The sequence below is a fragment of the Mya arenaria genome, chromosome 12 (assembly GCF_026914265.1).
Source record: "Mya arenaria isolate MELC-2E11 chromosome 12, ASM2691426v1".
Taxonomy (NCBI): Eukaryota; Metazoa; Mollusca; class Bivalvia; order Myida; family Myidae; genus Mya; species Mya arenaria.
In genome coordinates, this window is record NC_069133.1 from 61,476,361 (window position 1) to 61,502,498 (window position 26,138).

Sequence of the window (26,138 nt, forward strand, 5' to 3'; positions counted from 1 at the left end):
ACATGAGAATTTTATAAATAGACTAGAGACTAATACCTACCACGCCCCAGATCCCGATCTGATCCCCGACGTACTTGAGGTTTTTGAAATATCTGAAATACAGGGATGCACTGGCATTACAGGTCTGTCATACTCGTATAGCCGTACATCTGCACGTCCCTGATGCCATATTTACATCTCTTGGAATGGAAGATATGGAATTAGTCAATGTACTATATATCACATGCAGGTCATCTTAACCAACGCTGACATTGCAAATGATTATAGTACTAGATCATAATTATGCTGATTAAGTATGGTTATGCAATACACAAAATAACTGCTTACTCAATGAATACGCCTTTTATCACCAAAAGGTTTTTTATGTACCAATTTGTATATAGTGATGTAGATTTTGACATGAAGTTGGAATAAATACCATAGTAATAAAGATTTATATCCGAAACCCGAAATGTTGCTTTGGTACCATTTTACGTACGTCAGCTTCCGTAGAGGCTTACAATTCGGTAAAGTTTGATTGAAATCCTATAAACGGCCTCAAACAAAACAAAAGTTGAGCAGGCTATTATATTGCGATTTTTTTCTAAAACATAACCCACAGATACCCGACACTTTGATAATGAGCCCCAAAATACCAAATTGTTCGGTCCACCACGACCTCATTTACAACTCTTGCACTTTTTGTTCTGAATAGATATCTGATCTTGTGTGAAAATAATGCTTTTGATAATAGTAATTGTTTAGTAATACTCACTTGCCGACGGCAATAACGTCCTCCGTCTCAAGACGGCCTAGGTGGCGATGTACGGCGTGCAGCCACTTGTCTCCGCGTCCGCCCGACCCCCGCCCGTCAACGAACGCTATGATAAGGTCGTTCGCGCTACACTGGAGGGGAAGGAATTTTATTCGACATTTAAAAAGATCTTATTGGGAAGAAACTAGCCACAACATCAGTGCATACACACTTAATAATCCATGCATGTTTTCTGGCCACTTATGCGTGACCCAAGTAACAAAATTGTCGCATAAGCAAAATAAAGTTTATAAAAAGTAAATATTTAATGGCATTTACAGTAGGTGAAATGTATTTATTTTTCCGTACCACAACAAAAATATGAAAATGTATTCATATTTCCCGCAACACTCAGTATATTTCCCATATTAACCATACCTGGAAGTGTTCCCACGTGATTTCATACTCGTGCGTAGCGAGCTGCGTGCCCGGCGACCCGTAAACCTTGACGAGGAGGTTGTATCGGATGATCTCGTCTTGCTTTAGTTGGGGCGGGTACAGAACCTTCACCCACACCTCTGAAATATTTGTTTATATTAGCAAACGCATTTTCTCCGCTATTTCCGTATTGGTTTTGAAAGTGGATATTGATCATATGCACATAAAAATGAGGCTATTCGGTTTACGCTGATAATGTACATCGGGCCTATCAATTTGCAATCCTTTTAACAATTAAGATATACTGGTACTTCTTTTCATCACTTATGCAGTTATTATGTGGTATATTATTGGCGAGCTACTTTCACTTTGGCATCCTACAGGTCTACTTTCACTTTGGCGTACTACAGGTCTACTTTCACTATGACGTCCTACATGGCTACTTTTCATGACGTCCTACAGGGCTACATTCACTTGGGCGTCCTACAGGTCTACTTTAACTTTAGCACTTACAAGTATACTTTCACTTTGTCGTCCTTCAGGGCTACTTTCACTATGGTGTCATACAGGGTTACTTTGACTATGGTGTCCTTCAGGGCTACTTTCATTTTGACGTCATACAGGGCTACTTTCTCTTTGGCGTCCTACAGGTTTACTTTCACTTTGGCGTCCTACAGGTTTACTTTCACTTTGGCGTCCTACGGATATACTTTCACTTTGGCATCCTTCAGGGCTACTTTCACTTTGGCGTCCTACGGGGCTACTTTCACTATGGTGTCCTACAGAGCTACTTTTCTATGGCGTCCTAACGGGCTTCTTTCACTTTGGTGTCCTACAGAACTACTTTTACTATGGCGTCCTATAGATGTACTTTTACTATGGCGTTCTACATGTCTACTTTCATTTTGACGTCCTACAGGGTTTCTTTCACTATGGCGTCCTTCAGGGCTACTTTAACTATGGCGTCCTACAGGAATACTTTCACTTTGGCGTCCTACAGGGCTACTTTCACTATGGTGTCCTATAGGGTTACTTTTACTCTGGCGTCCTACAGGGCTACATTCATTTGGGCTTCCTACAGGGCTACTTTCACTATGGTGTCCTACAGGGCTACTTTCACTTTGGCGTCCGCAGGCCTAATTTTACTATGGCGTCCTACAATTTACTTTCACTATGGTGTCCTACAGGTCTTCTTTTACTATCGTGTCCTACAGGTTTACTTTCACTTTGGCGTTCTATAGGTCTACTTTTACTATGGCGTCCTTCAGGGCTACTTTCACTTTGGCGTCCTACAGGGCTTCTTTCACTTTTGCGTCCTACAGGCTTACTTTCACTTTTGCGTCCTACGGGTCTACTTTCACTTTGGCGTCCTTCAGAGTTCCTTTCACTTTGGCGTCCTACGGGGCTACTTTCATTATGGTGTCTTACAGAGCTACTTTTCTATGGCGTCCTTGCGGGTTTCTTTCACTTTGGTGTCCTACAGAACTACTTCTACTATGGCGTCCTATAGGTCTACTTTTACTATGGCGTTCTACATGTCTATTTTCATTTTGACGTCCTACAGGGCTTCTTTCACTCTGGCGTCCTTCAGGGCTACTTTAACTCTGGCGTCCTACAGGGCTACTTTCACTTTGGCGTTCTACAGGGCTACTTTCACTATGGCGTCCTACAGGCTTACTTTCACTTAGGCGTCCTACTGGTCTACTTTCACTATCGCGTCCTAAAGGTCTATTTTCATTTTGGCGTCCTTCAGGGCTTCTTTCACTTTGCCGTCATATGACACAGGGCTACTTTCGATTTGGCGTCCTACAGCGCTACTTTCACTTAGGCGTCCTACAGGTTTACTTTCACTTTGGCGTCCTTCTGGTCTACTTTTACTTTTGCGTCCTTCTAGTCTACTTTCGATTTGGCGTCCTTCTGGTCTACTTTCACTTTGGTGTCCTTCTGGTCTACTTTCACTTTGGCGTCTTTCTGGTCTACTGTCACTTTGGCGTCCTTCTGTTCTACTTTCACTTTGGCGTCCTTCTGGTCCACTTTCACTTTGGCGTCCTTCTGGTTTACTTTAGATTTGGCGTCCTTCTGGTCTACTTTGACTTTTGCGTCCTTCTGGTCTACTATCATTGTGCGTCCTTCTGGTCTACTGTAACTTTGGCGTCCTTCTGGTCTACTTTCACTTTGGCGTCCTTCTGGTCTACTTTCACTTTGGCATCCTACAGGGATACTTTTACTTTGACTTCAAACAAGGCTATTTTCATAATGGCGTCCTACATGGCTACTTTTATAATGGCGTCCAAATGATAGGACTATTTACACTTTTACTACATAGTTGTGAATTGAGACGAATAGTCTCGTTTTGATTTTGTTGGGGCGTGTAAAGCCCCTCCTTCCTACTTCAGCAACGAATATGGGTGGGAAAAAGAGAAAAAAAATTGTATGTCCAATGTAATATTGTTATATTAAGTAAGTGAGTTCTTGCTTTAAAATTAGAGCGATTTATTTTGTTTGCTTTAGTTGGGCGTATTTTTTCATAATTTTCAACGCCATTGGGTATACGTAGGGGTGAGGAAATGGTAATGCCTGTCAAGGTTGTAACTAGGTTGAGAGACTATGTGGTTATTTGAGCTGGTTGGCTAGATTTGTAGAGCTCCTGTGGCCCTTCCAATCGTTCATGTAATCCCATGTCAAACAGGGCGTCCAAGTTTCGATCTCCGGAGTTATCGCATATTCTTTTTAGCTTCTGTCATTTTTAACCCTGTGACATAACTGATAGCGTTCATTCAAACAATCGTGCCAATACAGTAACAATTGTTAAAACGCTGTTTTGCCACCTCTACAACTGATCTATCAATCTATAAATAGAACGGCTTTTCAGCCCCAAGTACCTTCATCGCCGTCTGTTTTCAGCTGGAGGAATTTTGTGGTTGGAACTCGTTTCCCGACCAACGCCGCTTTAAGGCCCGGATTGTCAAACAACATTTTTACTGAAATGAAAGGAAACAAGAGTCAGTTTAACCTTACGGCAAATAATAAGGAACGAATCTAACGCTCGAGGATATTAATAATTTAAATGAAAACGGCCAATATCCATGGAAATAATTATACATAATGAATGTTTATCTTTTATTTCTATCTTTTGAGCGATAATAGTGATTCATAAGGTAGGATTTCCCTTCGTAAAACACCTCACAGACTTCAGCCGCCTACGCCGGAATATGCCAGTTACTATCTGGATACCAACGAGCCAACAGCGTAAATCGGCGAACGTCGAGAGACATGCAAATAATGGTTATATCGGCAAATATCGTCTGGGTGCCAGCCTGATTCCATGTTTCGCTTATAACCGGTAATGTATAAATAAAGTTGGCCAAGTGTCGACTATGCATTTTTAATCTGTACGCGTAGCGACAGGAGCGGTCCCTATGTTGGAGGTTGCAAACGAAAAAAAATACCATATATGTCAGGTGTCGACATAAGCTGATGGTTAGGAACGCCTGGTCCCTTACACGTCAAAACGTAATAGCTGGAGTTATTGTTGAACGTGGCGTCGACGTACAGACACTCGTCATTGACGTCACACGTCAAACAGCGCACTACCCGGAATGACTGGTCGGTCTTTGATGTCGTGGCGCTATTAATATGGCATACGTAATTTAGATCGAATTACTGAATTCATAATACTGCTGCTTAATACGTTTATATAGCATATTCTTCAATTTGACAATAATAAGTCTCGCATATATCGTTGATCATTTGTTGTAAATAATAATAATAATAATAATAATAATAATAATACTAATAATAATAATAATAATAATAATAATAATAATAATAATAATAATAATAATAATAGTTTTTCAAAGCATCAGACATCTATTCCATTTATATTTACACTGATTGGAAAACGAAATATCGTAAATTCGGACCTACCTATATAAATGTCTCTCCCGAGGATCTTCCTGACGAACAGCGAGAAAATATCTAAAACATGACATAAAACAAAACTGTATGGAATGGATCTTTATTAAATAAATGATACATAGTTATTATTGCGAAACAAAGGCGGTTGGCTCATTGTATGGGTCTGAACTGGGAAATATATCATTCTGGTGACTTATTGTGAGAAAAACAACAGGTTATTATAAATCCCAGAGGGTGTTATTATGTTGCTTTTTCTTGCATATGTCCCTGAATTATATAATATGAATTTTAAGACACATACAAAGAGCCCAAATGCCGCGTTCTGTACATAAATCAAAGTACCGTGGGCACGAATATGGTTGAGTTGATTAGCAACAGGGTCAGTAATATCGATAATGGGAGTAATGCATTTCCCTTTAGGAAAACGATGGGCACTTAATATTTTAATTGACACTGACGCAAAATGAATAAAAACAGCAATTAACAATTTAAACCAATTTTCCGTCAAACCCATTATACCAAGGATGTACTGTGCAATTTTGATGTTTAGTTATTTACTTACATAGTTTTGAGATCTTCATTGTAACCGACGATTCTAACGACATCCAGAGGGCCCTCGGTCACAAAGTAGCTCACGCCTGAACCCTAAATGCAAGTTGTATGTTTTACTGAAAAGGTCGGCAACTATTATGTTTTGACTTGTCATTAAAACCTTTAACAGGAATATACCGTGCAGCTTAGGTTGACGTTGCTTTATATAAAAAATGCTAACCTAGCCTTTTGTTTCGAATGAGTCTTAAGTGTTAATACTTTAAAAAAAAAACCTTCCAAATAAACTTTCGGCCGATCCATTCTGATATGAAGATAATAGGTCATGGCGAGTATCCGACGATGGCTTCCTGTGATAAAAACCTGACTGGCATGCAAAGGTTCTGCTAAACGTAATTTACTGAAGACTTAACTTAAAAAAACTTAAGTTATATCAAATTAACTGCACATAGCTCACCCCTTGATGGTTGGCGTCTACGTGAGCGATATGTTTGAAGCTGCCATTGTCACCGTCCCGTTGTGACAAGATCAGGAAATAGGCGTCCCCCGCAATAAATGGCGCCTCTGACTGCAAAAGGGACTTGATAAAATATAATACCTAACTAAATATTAAGCTTGATAATAAAATATAATATCTAACTAAGATTAAATATAATATCTTACTAAGATTAAATATAATATCTAACTAAGATTATATCTAACAGTAAAAATCTAACTAAGATTATATCTGACACTAAATGTTCTGATTTGCGTTTAAAGTGCATAGGCCACCTTTCCGCTGTGGGGGGGGGGTACAACTTGTTATTACAGATTTATGTATTTCTCATGCTTTTAGCTGAGAACAACTGCATGACGGCTCCCTCCCGCGGAGGGGTTTTCATTCTTTCGACGCGGTCATTAGGGATACATCTTTACAATTTTTAATGTATACTGAAAGGGGCTATGGATAAATGTTTAGATTGAAAGACAAGTGAATACAATACATTTCTTTCAACTTTCCTTAATCTATATTGTAAAGGAACCGTTTTGATGTCCGTGAAAAGTTAAGCAATCGATATAAAACATGTTGTATGCAGAAATGCTAGCCCGATACAGTAATGATAATTTAAAAAACTTATTCAATTTTCTTTTTATTTATACTTGCCGCTGGTGAGATGCTGAGGTTATTTTCCTTTGTAATGGGAAAGCACTGCGCTTGAATAATCGCTATATTTTCACGCGCTTACCTTCCAGAAATTTGAACGATAATGAAGACAGGGTACTTGTCAGTAGTCTACCCATTGCTAGGATGATCATTACAGGCGATTACTCTCATAAGCCGTAATGCAGCCATGTAACGCCGCATAACAGCATCGCCGCATAAACGAAACCGACTTTCCTTTGTGGCAAAAAGGCACATTTTCGCCGCATAAAAATCAATTAAAACACATACTAGTACAATAGTGGTTGATAAAGTTTCAAGATAAGACTTAGTTTTTTGTGTCCACTTAACCAAGCTTTGAACTAGACTTTTTGAGACGTAAATTCTAACAAAGATTTAGTAAGATCGGTTTAAATGTAAACCAAACCAATTGATCGTTCTGCGAAAACGTTTAGAATGACGTTTGGCCCGATTGATAATACTATTTTTCAAACTTTACTTGTTCCAATGTCCATTGCAATAATTCACTAGTTATGCACATGTGATTTGTAACCACTGCACCCACCCCGGGGAAGATCGGTGCCTTTGAACCAATCCCTGTTAAAGCCCCCGCTATTCCCCAAACTCACGCCGGGGTGGGATGGGGGCAGTGGTAACCGTAACGTAGAATTAGCAAAGTTGTGAAAAACTTCAATGGAAGATAAAGGGCAATGTGAGCCACAAAATAACAATACACACATGTAAAACAATTTTTTACTGACTAGGTCAAGGACCATAACACTGTCATTAATATATTTATGTATGTATAAATGAAAACTCGTGTGCACAACTTCACATGCCAGTGACCATTTGTGTCAAGTTTAGTGACTCTATGTGTGATAGGTAAAGAGCAATGCAAGCACTAATATTATTCTGAAAAGAATATCTTAATTTTGACTGAATCAAGGGCCATGATTATTTAGTTACTGGTACAATAGAAATAAAAATAATTAAAGCAGTTACACAGCTTCAAACACCAATGAATAAATGTAAGTGACTCTCTCTGGAGACTCCCATGTCACAAGATTTCGGGACGGACGGACTGACGGACGGACATCATCATTATCATCATCATCATCATCATCATCATCATCATCATCATTACCATCTTTTCTGTTGAAATATAAGAACCCTATTTTTTAGCTTTATTATAAATGGTTAAGATAATCCTCTTTATGTGGCAAAAAGGCACAGTTGCGCCCCATATAAGCAATTTCTGCTTTATGCGTTGAGCGTCGCCTTATAAACATGGTCGCCCTGTTTATGCGTTGAAAAAAACACGTTTATGCGGCGATGCTGTTATGCGGCGTTACACAGCCATCACAGAGCGAGGAATATCTTCATAAATACATTAACTATTGCCTGTAAAGATACTTATGTCAACTGATTATGATCATTGTATCTAATTTATTGCATTATATTTCTCACTCTTGATATGAAATGAATTATATGTGTTAATATTTTATTTAATATGATCTTAATGACGAGAAACTATAGTATTATAAGTCAATAAATGCTCTGTTCTGTTCTGTTTATAAACTAAAAGACGGCGATTACGCACCTAGGTACCTTATGTGTACGGATTATTTTCTACAAACATGTATCTCCTAAAATTGTCTCGCAGACATTTACTGTGAAATTACTAATTTGCTGCCGTTCGGGGTGGTGCGGGTGATACATGATTTATTTAATCACTTATTGGAATGTTTAAAGTTTTGTATACCCTCATATGAATAAAACATATGCATAAATGTATACACATTTAAACCTATTCAGCCGCGTCGTTGATATATTGCATCCAAATTCGTTTTGTTCTCTATATAAAACGGGATATGACGCTAGTAAACAATTGTTATGTCCCTTAAACTATCGAACCAAACAAGGGAGATAACAACTGTTCACCACCAAATTTTCTTATTGAGTTGTCTTACTTGCGCTGAGCTGAAGCATTTCAAGGATCATCAGGTATTCATTTATCCCATGTTAAAATTAACATTCTTTCATTTATTATGGTTCAGGTTTAACATTTCTTTCGCCAGTGTCGTCAGATGACCTATTCTAAAAATATCTCATTTATTATTGCATTGCTTTATAACACACTATTTATAGTTTATAGTTACACATACCATTTCAAGCCAGCCTGTTTTTGCTTCTGTCTTAAAATTCTGAAAAAATGAAAAAAAGTATTTAGCTTAATAAATCTGCTTAAATTGACTTTTGAATTGTTTTTGTAATTCTTGTTTTGAATTAAGAAGCTGAAAGCTGTAAAAACATTTTATCTAACATCTAAGCTCGTTACTTGTTTCTGTTAAATGGTGTTTGTGTTTAGCCTAAGGCACGAGTTTGCTGATATTGGCAATACACTGAAACTAAATTATCATATAGTCATTAACTTATACGTAAATATATTTAAAACTTACAAACCTCATAGCACAGAGTATTCGTAACATCACAGATAGTTATAATGGAAACGTTCTGAGCCCTATTTAACCATGTGATTATCACATGACTTGTGTCTTTCCACGTCACAGTCGTAAAGTAATGTGACCTGAAATATAAAAGAAACACGACTCCAAACAACCGGATCCGGGGGGGGGGGGAGGGGGCACACCCGTCGCCCATCCCCCAAAGTTTATTTTTATTCAATACAGAAAATAAAAGTAATAAAAATATAAGCATATTGGACTAGTTAGAAAGTGTTAACTTTGGGAGGAATAACCCCAAACCCCCGTCAACACAAAAAAACTTGCAAATTTAAGCTCAGGGGGTGGGGCGCAAGTTAAAAGGTAAGCCCCTAAGTTACGCCCCTCTAACGTCAGACTCTGGATCCACCCTTGGTGTGTTAAGGTTTATTTAGTATTCAATGTACTTGATTCACTGGGACGTTTTAATGTCGCTTTTAAAATCCCACATTCGCGTTTATTATCAACAGAAGTGATCACTAATGCCCCATATTTGGTGACATATGATATTGATTGCTGTTGTCTTTCAAAATACCGTGAGATATATGTATATTTAAAAAAAGCATAACAGTCATAATTCAAACGTTTCCTCCTTCAATTATATTCTGTTTATGTATGTTTACCATCTCTCTGTTTATGTATGTTTACCATCTCTATTTGCAATTTATTTGGTTCTTAAAACAACATTAATTTTACTTACACATTTCTGAATGACAATGGTGGCTTTAATTCTTTGGTTTCATTTTTGGCAACATTGTATACTCTGAGCGTAGCTACGGGGTTAGCCGTCCCTGGCTGAAACAAAAGGACAACATGTGTGATATTATCCATCCTCAGGCTATATTTTAATGTAACAAAACTTATTAATAAATGTTAAATGATACTCAGCCTCATATTAAGATATGTGTTATGTAACTAAACGTCTCGAGATATGCTTATTGTTACCAATCCTTATAGGATATGTTTAATGTTACCCATTGAGATATGTTTAATATTACCAATCCTCATGAGATATGCTAAACGTTACCCTGCCTCATGAGATATGTTAAAGGTGACCAAGCCTCATGATATATGATGAATGTTACCAACTGCATCAAATATGATTATTGTACCCAGTCGCATGAGATATCTTTAATGTAACCTGTTGCATAAAATATGTTTACTGTAACCTAGCCTCATAAAATATGTTTACTGTAACCTAGCCTCATAAAATATGTTTACTGTAACCTAGCCTCATAAAATATGTTTACTGTAACCTAGCCTCATAATTATATGTTTAATGCTTCCCAGTTTCATAATACATGATTAATGTATAATAGCATCATGAGATATCATAATGATACCCAGCCGCACGAGATATGTTTAATAATACCCAGCCGCACGTGATATGTTTAATGATATCCAGCCGCACGAGAAATGTTTAATGATACCATGCCGAACGAGACATGTTTAATGATACCATGCCGAACGAGACATGTTTAATGATACCCAGCCGCACGAGACATGTTTAATGATACCCAGCCGCATGAGACATGTTTAATGATACCCAGCCGCACGAGACATGTTTACTGATACCCAGCCGCACGAGACATGTTTAATGATACCCAGCCGCACGAGACATGTTTAATGATACCCAGCCGCACGAGATATGTTTAATGATACCCAGCTGCACGAAATATGTTTAATGATACCCAGCTGCACGAGACATGTTTAATGATACCCAGCCGCACGAGATATGTTTAATGTTACCCAGCCGCACGAGATATGTTTAATGATACCCAGCCGCACGAGATATGTTTAATGATACCCAGCCGCACGAGATATGTTTAATGATACCCAGCCGCACGTGATATGTTTAATGATACCCAGCCGCACGAGAAATGATTAATGATACCCAGCCGCACGATATATTTTTAATGATACCCAGCCGCACGAGACATGTTTAATGATACCCAGCCGCACGAGACGTGTTTAATGATACCCAGCCGCACGAGATATGTTTAATGATACCCAGCCGCACGAGATATGTTTAATGATACCCAGCCGCACGAGACATGTTTAATGATACCCAGCCGCACGAGATATGTTTAATGATACCCAGCCGCACGAGACATGTTTAATGATACCCAGCCGCACGAGACATGTTTAATGATACCCAGCCGCACGAGACATGTTTAATGATACCCAGCCGCACGAGACATGTTTAATGATACCCAGCCGCACGAGACATGTTTAATGATACCCAGCCGCACGAGACATGTTTAATGATACCCAGCCGCACGAGACATGTTTAATGATACCCAGCCGCACGAGACATGTTTAATGATACCCAGCCGCACGAGATATGTTTAATGATACCCAGCCGCACGAGACATGTTTAATGATACCCAGCCGCACGAGATATGTTTAATGATACCCAGCCGCACGAGACATGTTTAATGATACCCAGCCGCACGAGATATGTTTGATGATACCCAGCCGCACGAGACATGTTTGATGATACCCAGCCGCACGAGACATGTTTGATGATACCCAGCCGCACGAGATATGTTTAATGATACCCAGCCGCACGAGACATGTTTAATGATACCCAGCCGCACGAGACATGTTTAATGATACCCAGCCGCACGAGACATGTTTAATGATACCCAGCCGCACGAGATATGTTTAATGATACCCAGCCGCACGAGACATGTTTAATGATACCCAGCCGCACGAGACGTGTTTAATGATACCCAGCCGCACGAGATATGTTTAATGATACCCAGCCGCACGAGATATGCTAAATGATACCCAAATTCATGAAATAATTATATCAAGCCTCATGCGATATGTTTAATGTTATCAAGCCTCATGATATGTGTTTAATATTACCAAGGCTTATGCGATTGTCTTGATATTACTTTTGAGTTCAAACTTGCGTTTCTGGTTTTGGTCAATAAATCACCAAACTATGTGTTTTTAGATTCTGTTATGTTTCCAAGATTTCCTTGGTATTACGTTTTATCCACGACCAACCTAGATTTCTTTCATTGATATTACAGCATTTACCAGCAGGAAATTCATTCAATTTGGTACTCCTTAAAGCTGCACTCTCATATATCGATTGTTTTACAACTTTTTTTGTCTTGCATTGATCATTTTTTGCGTAAATGTCTGCGTTTGATATAAGACTGCTGGCAAAAGAGCAGATCGCAGTTTTTATACTTACGTTCGGAAATTGATGTTTCGTGGATAAAAGCGTTACTAACGCTTTGAGAAAAAGAAACTTTCGTATGTGTTCCAAACAATTGAGATCTGTTTTATTGTGAGTTATCTTGCATGACTGACTTGAAGGTAGTGATGGAAAAATCAGCTGATTCTAAGACATTTCTTTCTTTTAAAACGGTCATAACTTTCAACCTTTGAGAGTGCAGTTGTAAAGTTATTTTAACAATATGTCTTTTCTTAGTAATCTGTTTTCCCAAATAAACTGGTATGATCCGTATCATTCCGTTATTTATTTCTTAACTTAATGATTTACACTGACATGGACATAGCTATATCAAACATATTTAGGAGAGCAACCCTAAAATGTATTCTATTTTATTAATCAAGATATTCGTCAAGATGTTTAAGAAAACTAGCTCTTCATGCATTGGATAATGCTAGAATAATACAAGAAGGTCATTCTGATACATATCATCAACTTTGATAACGAACAAAAATGAATAAAATATTCCTAAACAAACTTGGAATAACACAATTTCACTATTCAAATATTATCAAAGGCATGTAAAACGCAAGGCATTATCAAGGCATATGATGAAACATGAAAACAAACCTGAAGAACATCTTATAACAGACCCACCTTGGGATACGGCATCCTCCGATTCTCGACGTACTTATTACGGAGTGGGCCATACATGGTCATATCGTACCGCGAGACACCACGGTCGTCAAAGTGGCCGTAGACCAAATGTCCCCCGTCAGCGCTCCACCACACTGCGTGCCGGGTGAGCAAGATCTCTTCTACAATAGAAAACATTTTTGTATATTAATGTCATCAAAGTAAGGAAACAAACACAGTTCATTGCATTATCATCTGTTACTTTTTTTAATTGTATACACCATTAACTACACATACACCGAACTATTTCGTAACTCCATTAAACACACCGCGCTCAAGAATGGCGCCAAAACATTGATCTGACTACTCGCATTACGCTTATCTCAAATTCTCAGTAATAAACGCATACTTAAATATAAAATTATATGAGCCAAAACAACATCTAAACGTTCTTAGTAATAAATTTATACTACACATATGAAACAACATCAGCTTCAAAACTGTTCAACTTAAATAAATGAACTTCATTTACCACTTACTATAGCTTGAAGTATTATACGACCAGATATTGTCCGCACCAGCAAATCAATGTTTTCCTGGAACTTTGAGCAGTCAAATTGACCACAAGTTTAATTGTCATTTTGTATTTGAAGCCTTTCATTTTTTCTTTACTTACCTTCATACAACCAGTCCGGGATGCCGTTGAAGACGACGTCCGTCATTCCGTCCGTTGTGAGACGTCGGTAAGTCCGGCCCGGGACGTCTTCAATTAAGTACAGATCGTTCGCTATAACCACTGTCTGCAAACGTCAATTTCAAAAGTAAATATTAGGGTTTGTTTTGACATGAAGGCAGTAGCGAATATAATACAAAAAATACATGAAAAATACAAATATGATTCATCGTTTATACCTCATCGTCAATGTTAATTCATTTAAATATGTATTCACAGGTTGTGACAGATCGACTGATCTCCTGCAGGCGGAAATATTCACCAACTAGTTTGTCCGAAAACTCGCTAACAAAGATGGATATGAGATAGTCGACAGTTGACGTGAGAATGCTATATCAGGCGATCGCATGCAATGTTCTAATCTTTTGTATTGAAATAGTCCACGAACTGTCAGACATGCAAGCATCCATCTTTGTGTCTAAATATATAGCAGTTACTATTCACAGACTATCATTGACAATTACAGTGATTTGAGGTGTATTAAACAATTATTACCCAGATAAGTCACATGATTAATGGTTGGCATTGTTAATACAAGAGACATTGTTGACCTTGTAATGGAAAGAAACATGGTCTTTAAAAAGTTTCCATTGCCCATATGGTTGTCAAAACTGATGACCATATTTTAATTGACAGCATAAAATCGACACCTTTTTGTATCACTGCATTAGGTCGACGAATTGCAGCTGAATAAGAAATTGAGCGAGCGAGCAATAACATTTCCGTCACGATGTCGAATATAGGAGCTGGCGGAACCGAAACCACCTTTACATAAATCATCATTAATAAGAATAAAATCCCTCAACAAGTTTAATGTTATTCTCCTTCGAATTTTAAATGTAAAAATACGCCATACATCAGTACTTTATCAAACCAATCATGAGGATACATACTAACATTTCGTTAATATTGTATCGCGAAAAATGCTCTATATTCAAGTGCGCTAAAAATGTTTTAAACTGATTTTTCGATAGATTTTTCTGGTAAAGTAGCGGTCGCCTGAAAATACGTTTGTTTAGCATTTTTAAAAAAGGGTGCGGTATATCCTACGAAGAACAAAAATAGTTGTTATCTTACTCTAAAGATATAAAAAAAAAAATTCTTCCTATTTTCGCTCCAGGTTGCGTAAAAAAATTGAAACATTTGTATTTTATATGATTCTAACAAGTATTTGATATTTTGTAGCGTACGAGTAGCGTCAACGTTCCGGGTAATTTAAACTCACCAGAGCGTGACCCTTTGGGGACCAGGAGACATACTGTAGAGGGGTATCCCCTTCCTCGCCCTCCACTGCTGGCCCCGACAGGTCACTGTGTATTCTGCAATTAAAACAAAGTTTGTAAATACATGGTTGACAAGTATTATACATGAGACAAGTACATATACCCAATGCATTATTGTTTACAGTGATCCAGATTTTTGTAAGTCGCACATTGTTTTGCCTCTTCACCATAACAACAACTGGTTAACCGAATTTATAGTAGAGAAGTGAAGGAACAGAAACCCTACAAAGGAGTCCCCGCCCCCAGTACGAAGGGAACTAGACAAAATAAACTTAACAGTGAATATAAACGGTACTGGCAAATAACGAAGCAAAGAAGAATCTTACTTTTTATTTTTTTTATTTTGTTATTTATTTATTTATCTATGAGCTTTTGCATATCTTTACATGCGTTCATGCGGTTTAGTTGATAATAGGAGAAATGGCAGATACATGTTATTATATGTTAGTTAGTTGTGAAAGTCGCTGGTAAAATGACACTTACCGGGTTTCTGTATTGTATAGTTTGTATTTTGCAATATATGAATGCCGGTAAATCTGAAATTGAGAGAGAGAAATATTGTATAGTTTGTATTTTGCAATATATGAATGCCGGTAAATCTGAAATTGAGAGAGAGAAATATTGTATAGTTTGTATTTTGCAACATATGAATGCCGGTAAATCTGAAATTGAGAGAGAGAAATATTGTATAGTTTGTATTTTGCAATATATGAATGCCGGTAAATCTGAAATTGAGAGAGAGAAGTATTTTATAAAAACGCACACTATGCAATTTGATTACCAGAAACAAAGATCGCGAGTATTCTTGTTATCAAACTTCAAATCTCTTATATCGCCATGAAAGTAAATTAAAGCATGCTACGCAGTATAAGAGATTGATTGAGCAAGTTGAGACGATGGTTCAAGTACACCGTCCATTTGATTGAACAAATTTGGGCGACGGTTCAAGTACAGCGTCCATTTGATTGGACGAATTGAGACAATGGTTGCAGTATAATGTCAATAGATTTTGATAAAACAAAAGTGGCTACATTGAGTAAAAGGCATTGATCACAGATTCATATAAGGAATTGTCAGGTTTCCATTGTAGTTTACGAATTCATTTTGACGTATAACAATTCGAACATCGAATATATCAACTGGTGACTGAACAATCATTTTAAAATCACGATAGATTGGAAAAAAGTGTTAACTGTTAAAGTGCAGCTATAGTATATAAACCAATGAATCTAACTCACATAATTGATGTCGTAAGGTAGCAGGACGAATTTCCCATCTGGTGACATTTCGTATGATTCTGTGTTAAGCTCCCTCTGAAACACGATCGTTGATATTAATGAGTCATTGACATTAAACAATAATAATATTACAGCATGTTTTTGTAGCTTTGTGCAAAGACATACACGCTCGAAAACATGCGTAATCAATATGCATACCAATACAGGTAAGCTACTACCCATGAGTTAATCCATCAGTATGTGTTTCTTTCCTTAGTTGATCTGGTTTTAATACTTATTTGCTAGTATAAAAACTAGCATTAAATTATGCTTTGGTAACATAACAACATACGTACAAAAGTGGAGTTATCCATGACGGTGGTGGTCATGTTGGTATCACAGTCGTAATGTATAACCTCCCCTTCCTCACCTCGAAACATGAGTACCCGGTCTGGAATTATATATATGTAGACTAATGCTATGTTTATATATATATATATATATATATATATATATATATATATATATATATATATATATATATATATATATATATATATATATATATATATATATACTTTGAATACATACCAAGCCTGCAAAATACACGATTAAGGTTATCTGTCCAGGAAATTCGAAACATTACACTGCAAATACACACAAACAAAACAATACGATCGTAATGTCCTGCACATAAACAAATACAAAACAATACATTCGCAATGTCTTGTTAATACACACATACAATACAATACATTCGCAATGTCCTGTTAATACACACATACAAAACAATACATTCGCAATGTCCTGTTAATACACACATACAGAACAATACATTCGCAATGTCCTGCTAATACACACATACAAAACAATACATTCGCAATGTCCTGTTAATACACACATACAAAACAATACATTCGCAATGTCCTGCTAATACACACATACAAAACAATACATTCGCAATGTCCTGCTAATACACACATACAAAACAATACATTCGCAGTATCCTGGAAATACACAAATACAAATGTAATAATTTTCACCCGGTCTTCAAATACACACAAACAAAACAATACTTCCGTAGCGTCCTGCCAACACACGCAGAAAACCAAATTGTCGTAGCCCCTGCAAATACATACATACAAAACAATACTTCCGTACCCTCCTGAAGACACACACATACAAAACAATACTTCCGTACCGTCCTGCAATACACACATACAGAACAATAATTCCGTACCATCCTTCAAATGCACACGTACAAAACAATACATTCGTACCGTCCTGCAAATACATACATACAAAACAATACATTCGGAACCGTCCTGCAGATACAAACATACAAAACAATACATTCGTATCTTCCTGCCAATACACACATACAAAACAATACATTCGTACCTTCCTGCAAATAAAAACATACAAAACAATACATTCGTACCGTCCTGCCAATACACACATACAAAACAATACATTCGTACCGTCCTGCCAATACACACATACAAAACAATACATTCGTACCTTCCTGCAAATACAAACATACAAAACAATACATTCGTACCGTCCTGCCAATACACACATACAAAACAATACATTCGTACCGTCCTGTTAATACAAACATACAAAACAATACATTCGTACCGTCCTGTCAATACACACATACAAAACAATACATTCGTACCGTCCTGCCAATACACACATACAAAACAATACATTCGTACCGTCCTGTCAATACAAACATACAAAACAATACATTCGTACCGTCCTGTCAATACACACATACAAAACAATACATTCGTACCGTCCTGTCAATACACACATACAAAACAATACAGTCGGAACCGTCCTGCAAATACACGCATACAAAACAATACATTCGTAAGCGTTCTGCAAATCAACACATACTAAACTTTACATTCGTAAGCGTCCTGCAAATCAACACATACAAAAATACTTTCGTGTCGTCCTGCAAATACAAACATACACAGTAACTATGTGTTTGTAGCATGTCTTCAAAAACGCATTTACTCAATAAGTATAAACTATACGGTACGAATTTAAACTATACTTTTAGAATACAGCCTACATTTTCAGCCAATGTTATTGCAGATAAGCAACCATTAAGTAGTATACTTAATCATTAAGAATTTCAACTTTCGCGCGTGTATAAAGGTCCGCCTACTGCCAATCATCCGATACATATTCCCTGCGTCAGAGTTTGCGTTGACAATGTATCAGCCAATGAGGTTGTATTCTGCGCTCACTCCGCCCATTCTTAATCATTAAGAATTCTCTTCATGTCATCTAACTATTACATAAGCTGGCCTGTAACATCATACTAACTACACGTTACACATAGAGAAAGAGATGAGATTTAATTCACGAGTCGTTTCATGCCACATGATCTGAAGTGATTTGTTATATTTTGACAGTAACTACAAGTGTTTTATTCCGAGCAAGCCTTGCTTACGAATTACTTAGGCGAACCTATGAACTATTATCGAATTATTCCCATAAAGAAAGAGAAATGTTCTTCAAATTGTTCCCACAAGGAGTAAATAATACGGTCGTTAAATCTGGTAAAAAAGATCTGCTATGTTGACGCAGACAAATAAAAGGTTAAAACATGAACTGAAAAATCCCTCTGCGTTCTCGAAAAAAGAAGCGTTCTTTATAAAGGAGAAAATGAATTCCAATAGGAGCATATATGATTTATTATGAAGTAAAGCATGTTTCACACTTACTTGATCTCCAGACGGGTGAGAATGGTTTTGGGTCAAACGCATGATGAATGAAGTCTTTGTATAACAGTCTTTCCCCGAAGTTTTCATTGACCTCTTCTGCAGATCAAAATAGTTATATTATAATTTTAAACATAGATACAATTACTTCTGTCTTTAAATATTTTCAACAAATACTGTATTTGGTGTTTGACAATAACAATCGAGTATTTGTTTAAAAAAATCCGTTCATAAAAGGGACATTGCTCATGTTTTTGGACCAAACTTTAATTTTCCAGGTAATGCATCTAAAAACTATTATTTTATCGTTAGTTTACTCTCTGATATCGCTATTGCAGAAAAAGTAGTATAAAAAACGTATTTTGGGTTTGTAGGGATGCGAATAAACGCCGATTAAGACAGGATAAAATAGAATAACGACGCCTTGTAACGCCGCATAACAGCATCGCCGCATAAACGAAATCGACCACGTTTATGCGGTGATTTTCAACGCATAAACAGGACTCTCTTATGTGGCAAAAAGGAACACTTTCGCCGCATAAAAAAACAATTAAAACACATACTAGTACAATAGTGGTTGATAAAGTTTCATCAAGATCAAACTTAGTTTTTTTGTGTCCACTTAACCCAGCTTTGAACTATACTTTTAGAGGCGTAAATTCTAACAAAGATTTAGTAAGATCGGTTTAAATGTGAACCAAACCAATTGGCCTTTGTGCGAAAACGTTTTAAATTACGTTTGGCCCGACTGATAAAAATATTGTTCAAACTTTACTTGTTCCAATGTCCATTGCAATAAGACACTTGTTATGCACATGTGATTTGTAACCGATGCACCCACCTCGGGGAATATCGGGGCCTTTGAACCAATCCCTGGTAAAGCCCCCGCTATCCCCAACACTCACGCGGGGGTGGGGTGGGGGCAGTTGTTACCATAACGTAGAATAAGCTTGTGAAAAACGTCAATGATTGCTAAAAGGCAATGTGTGCCAAAAAATAACAATAAAACAAATGTTTACTGACTAGGTCAAGGACCATAACACTATCATTAATATACGTGTGTATAAATGAAACTCGTGTGCACAACCTCACATGCCAGTGAGCATTTATGTAAAGTTTGGTGACTCTATGTGTGGTAGGTAAGAAGCTATGCGAGCATTTAAATTATACTGAAAATAATATCTTAATATTAACTGAATCAAGGGCCATAATTATTTCGTTACTGGAACAATAGAAATAAAAATAATTAACAGTTACACAGCTTCATACACCATTGAATAAATATAAGTGAGTATGGAGACTCTAATGTCATAAGATTTCGGAACGTACGGACGGACATCATCATCATCATCATCGTCATCATCATCATCATCATCATCAACAACAACGTGATCACCATCGTTTTTTTTTTAAATATAAGAACCCTATTTCTGAGTTTTTTAATAAATGGTTAAGTTAATCCTCTTTATGTGGCAAAAAGGCACAGTTGTGCCCCATATAAGCGATTTCTGCTTTATGCGTTGAGCGTCGCCGCATAAACGTGGTCGACATGTTTATGCGGTGATTTTCAACGCATAAAGGGAAACACGTTTATGCGGCGATGCTGCTATGCGGCGTTACAACGCCTTTACATCTAGGCAGAAGGATAGAAGTTACGGAAAATTTTACTTTTTAACAATACATCACGTCAATCAATCAGTCAGTCACGCAAAAGCTAAGCCGTTATTAAGTGATCATTCGCGATATTAACGCTTATGAAAATTGTAGTCTTTAAAGATATTTGAGCAAATATCAACATTTGCTGAAGGGTCCATGTTGGGTATATTAGTTTTAACACTCTCAATGATTTGCCACACGTCATTTCTTCATACAAAAGTGTGCCTTTTACAAAAATATGAGCGAGCACCTTTAATAAAACGTTGAACGATTCTGACGAACGTACCAAAAATAGTTTTATAGAGTGTATTTCTGCCAGTCTATCCTTCCACCAAAGGCTACTTTTTACGCTACTGTTAGTATAGTATTAGGCAGTTTTGTGTTGGCTAATGACAATCGAGTTTTCAAATTTCCTTCTGATTTATTTTACGTAGATGGATTCTGACGAATGCACCAACAAACACCATGTAAGATAGATAGAGCCCAGTTTTGACGATCTACAGAAAATACAGCGGGCTTTACTTACAGTGGATCGACAAATTTGAACTCTTAGACTAACATAATCCTCGATTTGTAACTCGGTTTGTGTGAGCGAGATATCAAATTAAACTATAATAAACAACTAAATTACAAATAATGAACTCAAAAAATCTCCTTTTAAGAACGGTGACGTTGATTTTGTCCCTGTTTTTTCATCTGTCATTTTTTTCATGTTTATTCTGACACTCATACATCCGGGACAACCATTCTTAAAATAATTATTAGTGTGTTAAGTATGGCTTCTTACTACAGACACTGTTGGCAGTAGTTGACACATTTAAGCGTACATTATAACAGCTAGCGCCGATTTCTTGAAGTCCCTTATAAAAGGATCCAGCTGAGCACACTATTTTTGTCTTGGTTTAGTCTCTGTTATATTCTTATTTTGAGTAGGTGAGAGACTTGTGAAGGAAATGGACATGACAATTAACAAGAAAAATCAGTTTTCATTTTGTAAAGTCAAGCTCAAGAAATTTGGCTCTATGGAAAATTAAACTTAGGCGTACTCGTATTACGCTTAATATGTTTCGAGAAATTGAGCCTGAAACTTTGCCTGCGTTTATAAGCAGCAACAAATAAATTTAATAAGTTATAAAAAATGCACTAAAAATAAAATAAAAATAAAACATTAACGCCAACATAAATATATGAAAAAGTCAACCTATATGACATTATACAACACTGCATGATAATACCTTCTGAATGGGAAAAAAACACAACCACACTAGTAATTAATATATTTTTTATCTTCTGACAGGAAACAAATTGATATGGCTTTCGGCCATTAACAGTCACATCTTTGAAACAAATTCTTGAACATACGCACTAACAGAATAATGGCATGACATAGATAGCACACACTCGCGAAAAATGACATGAAATTCGGAGACGACTGTTGTGGAAGTGTTCGGGCATATTGTGATCAGATACTCCCCAAATTGGTTGAGGAATTGAATGTCTTGTTTTATTGCATATTTGTTATTAAAACTGATCATATCTAAGGAAAAAACACTGCTTCCATTTGGTAGAAAACTAAATAGAACTATTCGAAAGGAATTGATGTTTTATTCGATGGATTTGCCACACTTATTTTTGAGAACATTCAAAATAAAGAAAAATAACATTTTACAAAATATAAACATATTATGTCGTGTTGAACTACCACCGACAGTTAAATGAAATAATGCCAATAATGTTCCAAGGGCGATGATGATTCGTGTTTACGGCAAGAAATGTTGACTCAGATTTCGAAAAAGAGTTATAGTTGCTATCTTATCTATACTATGCCAAAACATGACTTGTTTTCTACGGTAAACGGAAATACAACTCGATACTATTTGAATGAATGTTTAGTAATGACAACGATTATTGAAAATATATGTAGCGGCAAAAATGCCAGAGAGAGGTAAAATGACATAAGTAAAACATTAAAAACATTAAAAAAGGTATGTGCATTTAGTTATAACTGCACTTTTTAAGTTTGGAGTGAAAACAATGATGACAATGCCAATGAGAACCAAGGTTATTTTAAAGACGAGGCTGGCCAATTGAGCAATTCGGCGGTCCGGGTTATATTAGTATCTTTTCCGTCACATTTCACAGCGTCTACTTTCATAGATAATAAATATTTACAAAATGGGATATTATTTGGGGGTAAATAAACATACTAATGCATGCGAAATATTTGTACAAAAGGAGCATTTTCAGTGGCTTAAAATCTTACTGCAAGTTGTAATGCTTCTTTTCCGTTAAGGAGATATGAAGATATATTAATTTAAACTTAAGTTTATCTTCATGTTATAAGATACGAATGAAACAAAGGTTAAAATGATATAACATTTAATTTCATTCACAATATGCTTTTACATCAACACCTAAATACAACTGGCAATATTGCATAGCGCAGCCAAACCAACATGGCCGATTATAATTTTCAAGTATTTTTCTTTAACAATAAATATTGTTTAAAGGCACAATGATGATGCCTAACTAACACTGAACGAGAGCACCTTCACATAGTATTTATATATAATGAGGAGCTTGTCGTAAATATGCGCAGCGTATATTAAGGAAAGTGTCGTTAATCTGCGCAGTGTATATTGAGGAGAGAGTCGTAAATCTGCGCAGTGTATATTGAGGAGAGTGTCGTAAATCTGCGCAGTATATATTAAGGAAAGTGTCGTTAATCTGCGCAGTGTATATAGAGGAGAGTGTCGTAAATTTGCGCAGCGTATACATTCGGAACTCCGCGGCCATTTTTTAGAAAACAACCTCGGATGTATGCCGGTACATCAGTTGAAGTAGTTCTTATTTTTTTTTAATTATATCATTAATTAGTTTTAGAGTTGTATTTATTGATCTAAGTTTAAATTGATTGCCAGTAAAGTGTATTATTGCAAACATAATTAAGATTTCCAAGCGTTAAGACATAAAGTTTAACTGCTAAATAAAATTACTACGCGATCTACTTGCTGCGGACTTAAACGTACCTCTTTTTGAGTATGTAAACCGTCCAAATACATCCGAGGTTGTTTTCTAAAAAAATGGCCGAGGAGTTCCGAATGCAGCGTATATTGAGAGGAGTGTCGTAAATCTGCGCAGCGTATATTGAGAAGAGTGTCGTAAATCTGCGCATCGTATATTATGAAGAGTGTCGTAAATCGGCGCAGCGTATATTAAGAAGAGTGTCGTAAATCGGCGCAGCGTATATTGAGAAGAGTGTCGTAAATCTGCGCAGCGTATATTGAGAAGAGTGTCGTAAATCGGCGCAGCGTATATTTAGGAGAGTGTCTTAAATCTGCCCAGCGTATAATGAGGAGCTTGTCGTAAATCAGCGCAGCTTAAAATGAGGAGAGTGTCGTAAATCTGCGAAGCCTATAATGAGGAGCTTGTCGTGAATCTGCGCAGGTAAATTGGGAATCTTGTCGTTAATCTGCGCAGCGTATATTGAGGAGCTTGTCGTAAATCTGCACAGCGTAAATAAAGGATATTGTCGTAAATATGCGGAGCATATAATGGGGAGCTTGTCGTAAATCTGCGCAGCGTGAATTGAGGAGAGTGTCGTAAATCTGCACAACGTATATTTAGGAGAGTGTCGTAAATCTGCGAAGCGTATATTGAGGCGCTTGTCGTAAATCAGCGCAGCGTAAAGTGAGGAGAGTGTCGTAAATCTGCGAAGCCTATAATGAGGAGCTAGTCGTAAATCTTCGCAGGTAAATTGGGAAGCTTGTCGTTAATCTGCGCAGCGTATATTGAGGAGCTTGTCGTAAATCTGCACAGCGTAAATAAAGGATATTGTCGTAATCTGCGAAGCATATAATGGGGAGCTTGTCGTAAATCTGCGCAGCGTGAATTGAGGAAAGTGTCGTAAATTTGAACAGTGTATATTAAGGAGAGTGTTGAAATCTGCACAGCGTATGTTGGGGAGAGTGTCGTAAATCTGCACAGTGTATATTCAAGAGAGTGTCGTTAGTCTGCACAGCGTAAATTTTGGAGATTATCGTAAATCAGCACAGCGTATAATGAGGAGAATGTTTTTAATCTACATAGGGGATATTGAGGAGAATGTCGTAAATCTTCAAAGCGTATATTGAGGAGAATGTCCTAAATCTGCATAGCGAAAATTGAGGAGAATGTGGTAAATCTGCATAGCGTATATTGAGGAGAATGTGGTAAATCTGCATAGCGTATATTGAGGAGAATGTCGTAAATCTTCACAGCGTATATTGAGGAGAATGTCGTAATTCTGCATAGCGTATATTGAGGAGATTGTCGTAAATCTGCATAGAGTAAATTAAGGAGAGTGTCGTCAATCTGCATAGCGTAAATTAAGGAGAGTGTCGTAAATGTTTACTTACTTGGTGTGACGAGGACGATGGCGGTGACAATGAGGCCGAGTACGGTGATAATCACAAGCACGGCGATCACGATTCCACGCCAGTTCCGTTTATCTTCTGTACTTCCGACCAGCTCCTGAAAATAAGAATAAATATAAGAAATCCTGTAAAACATTAGAAAAATGATACAGAGTGTACAACGACTTCGCGCGTTTTCCCATGTAGCGACACGTGTGTTGGCGTGGTGTTTGTCGAACCATCTCTGTCGGTAAAGTCGAACGGTTATCACTGCTATTGCAATTGTGGCATTTTTAGGAGTACATTAAAATATTCTCTTGTTTCTTGCAATGTTGCTTTTGAATTGTTTAACGTCAGTGTGAAATATTGTTTAAAAATGCGTTCAGAGCCTTGAATTAAAGCACAATGTTGAATTCAATCCAAATTAAACACGGCAACAGAGAAAGCCATTAGTCAATTATTTTTAAGCTTTAAAAACGTTTTGAGTTCCTCACATTGGAATTTATGTTTCTTATTTTTTTTTAAAAAACTGTGTCCGATATATTTAATATCAGTATTGATGACAATATACCTTGTATTATAAAAATGTCAAGTAATTAGTATGATATAATGACAACAAACATCTCCAACAACCATCCCTGATTCGCTAAGACTGTGTTGCTGGTGTGTTATAAAATCATATGTATTAAAAGTATATGGCGGAGCGATCGTAATGCGTGGAACCAGCCAACATGTCCAAGGCATCAATATTGGCCCCGTTCTAGATAATGAAAACCTTTTAGAAGTATTATTTGTGATTAATAAAAAACCGACGTTGTTAACTAATGTATAAATGGAAATAAGAAGACGGTTTTAGCATTATGAGAACGATTGTGAACAGAAAACAATATTTGTCTAAGCCTTGGTGTTACTGTATAATAAACACTGAAGGAATATTTGCCATTCATTAAAAAGAGTCTTAAAGGAAATCAGCTCAGCTTCATTTTGAGAAAAATATTACTCTGA

The 26,138-nt window shown here is 36.9% G+C and overlaps 1 protein-coding gene across 7 annotated transcripts in view; it reads right to left on the reverse strand.

Annotated features, from left to right (window-relative positions):
* The window catches only part of LOC128211633 (prolyl endopeptidase FAP-like), a 169,606-nt gene that overhangs the window by 16,736 nt on the left and 126,732 nt on the right, over positions 1 to 26,138 (reverse strand). For all 7 annotated transcript variants that reach the window (XM_052916621.1, XM_052916622.1, XM_052916626.1 and 4 more), the window contains exons 2-20: positions 25,137 to 25,251; positions 19,087 to 19,182; positions 16,699 to 16,793; positions 16,364 to 16,438; positions 15,609 to 15,661; positions 15,068 to 15,161; positions 13,786 to 13,909; positions 13,131 to 13,291; positions 9,981 to 10,075; positions 9,243 to 9,366; positions 8,945 to 8,983; positions 6,096 to 6,206; positions 5,652 to 5,734; positions 5,099 to 5,149; positions 4,621 to 4,799; positions 4,054 to 4,152; positions 1,172 to 1,311; positions 755 to 885; positions 41 to 92 (exon numbers count right to left, since the gene is read on the reverse strand). In XM_052916621.1, coding sequence (XP_052772581.1) covers positions 41 to 92; positions 755 to 885; positions 1,172 to 1,311; positions 4,054 to 4,152; positions 4,621 to 4,799; positions 5,099 to 5,149; positions 5,652 to 5,734; positions 6,096 to 6,206; positions 8,945 to 8,983; positions 9,243 to 9,366; positions 9,981 to 10,075; positions 13,131 to 13,291; positions 13,786 to 13,909; positions 15,068 to 15,161; positions 15,609 to 15,661; positions 16,364 to 16,438; positions 16,699 to 16,793; positions 19,087 to 19,182; positions 25,137 to 25,251 — 1,917 coding nt within the window. The remainder of the gene's footprint in view (positions 1 to 40; positions 93 to 754; positions 886 to 1,171; positions 1,312 to 4,053; positions 4,153 to 4,620; positions 4,800 to 5,098; positions 5,150 to 5,651; positions 5,735 to 6,095; positions 6,207 to 8,944; positions 8,984 to 9,242; positions 9,367 to 9,980; positions 10,076 to 13,130; positions 13,292 to 13,785; positions 13,910 to 15,067; positions 15,162 to 15,608; positions 15,662 to 16,363; positions 16,439 to 16,698; positions 16,794 to 19,086; positions 19,183 to 25,136; positions 25,252 to 26,138) is intronic.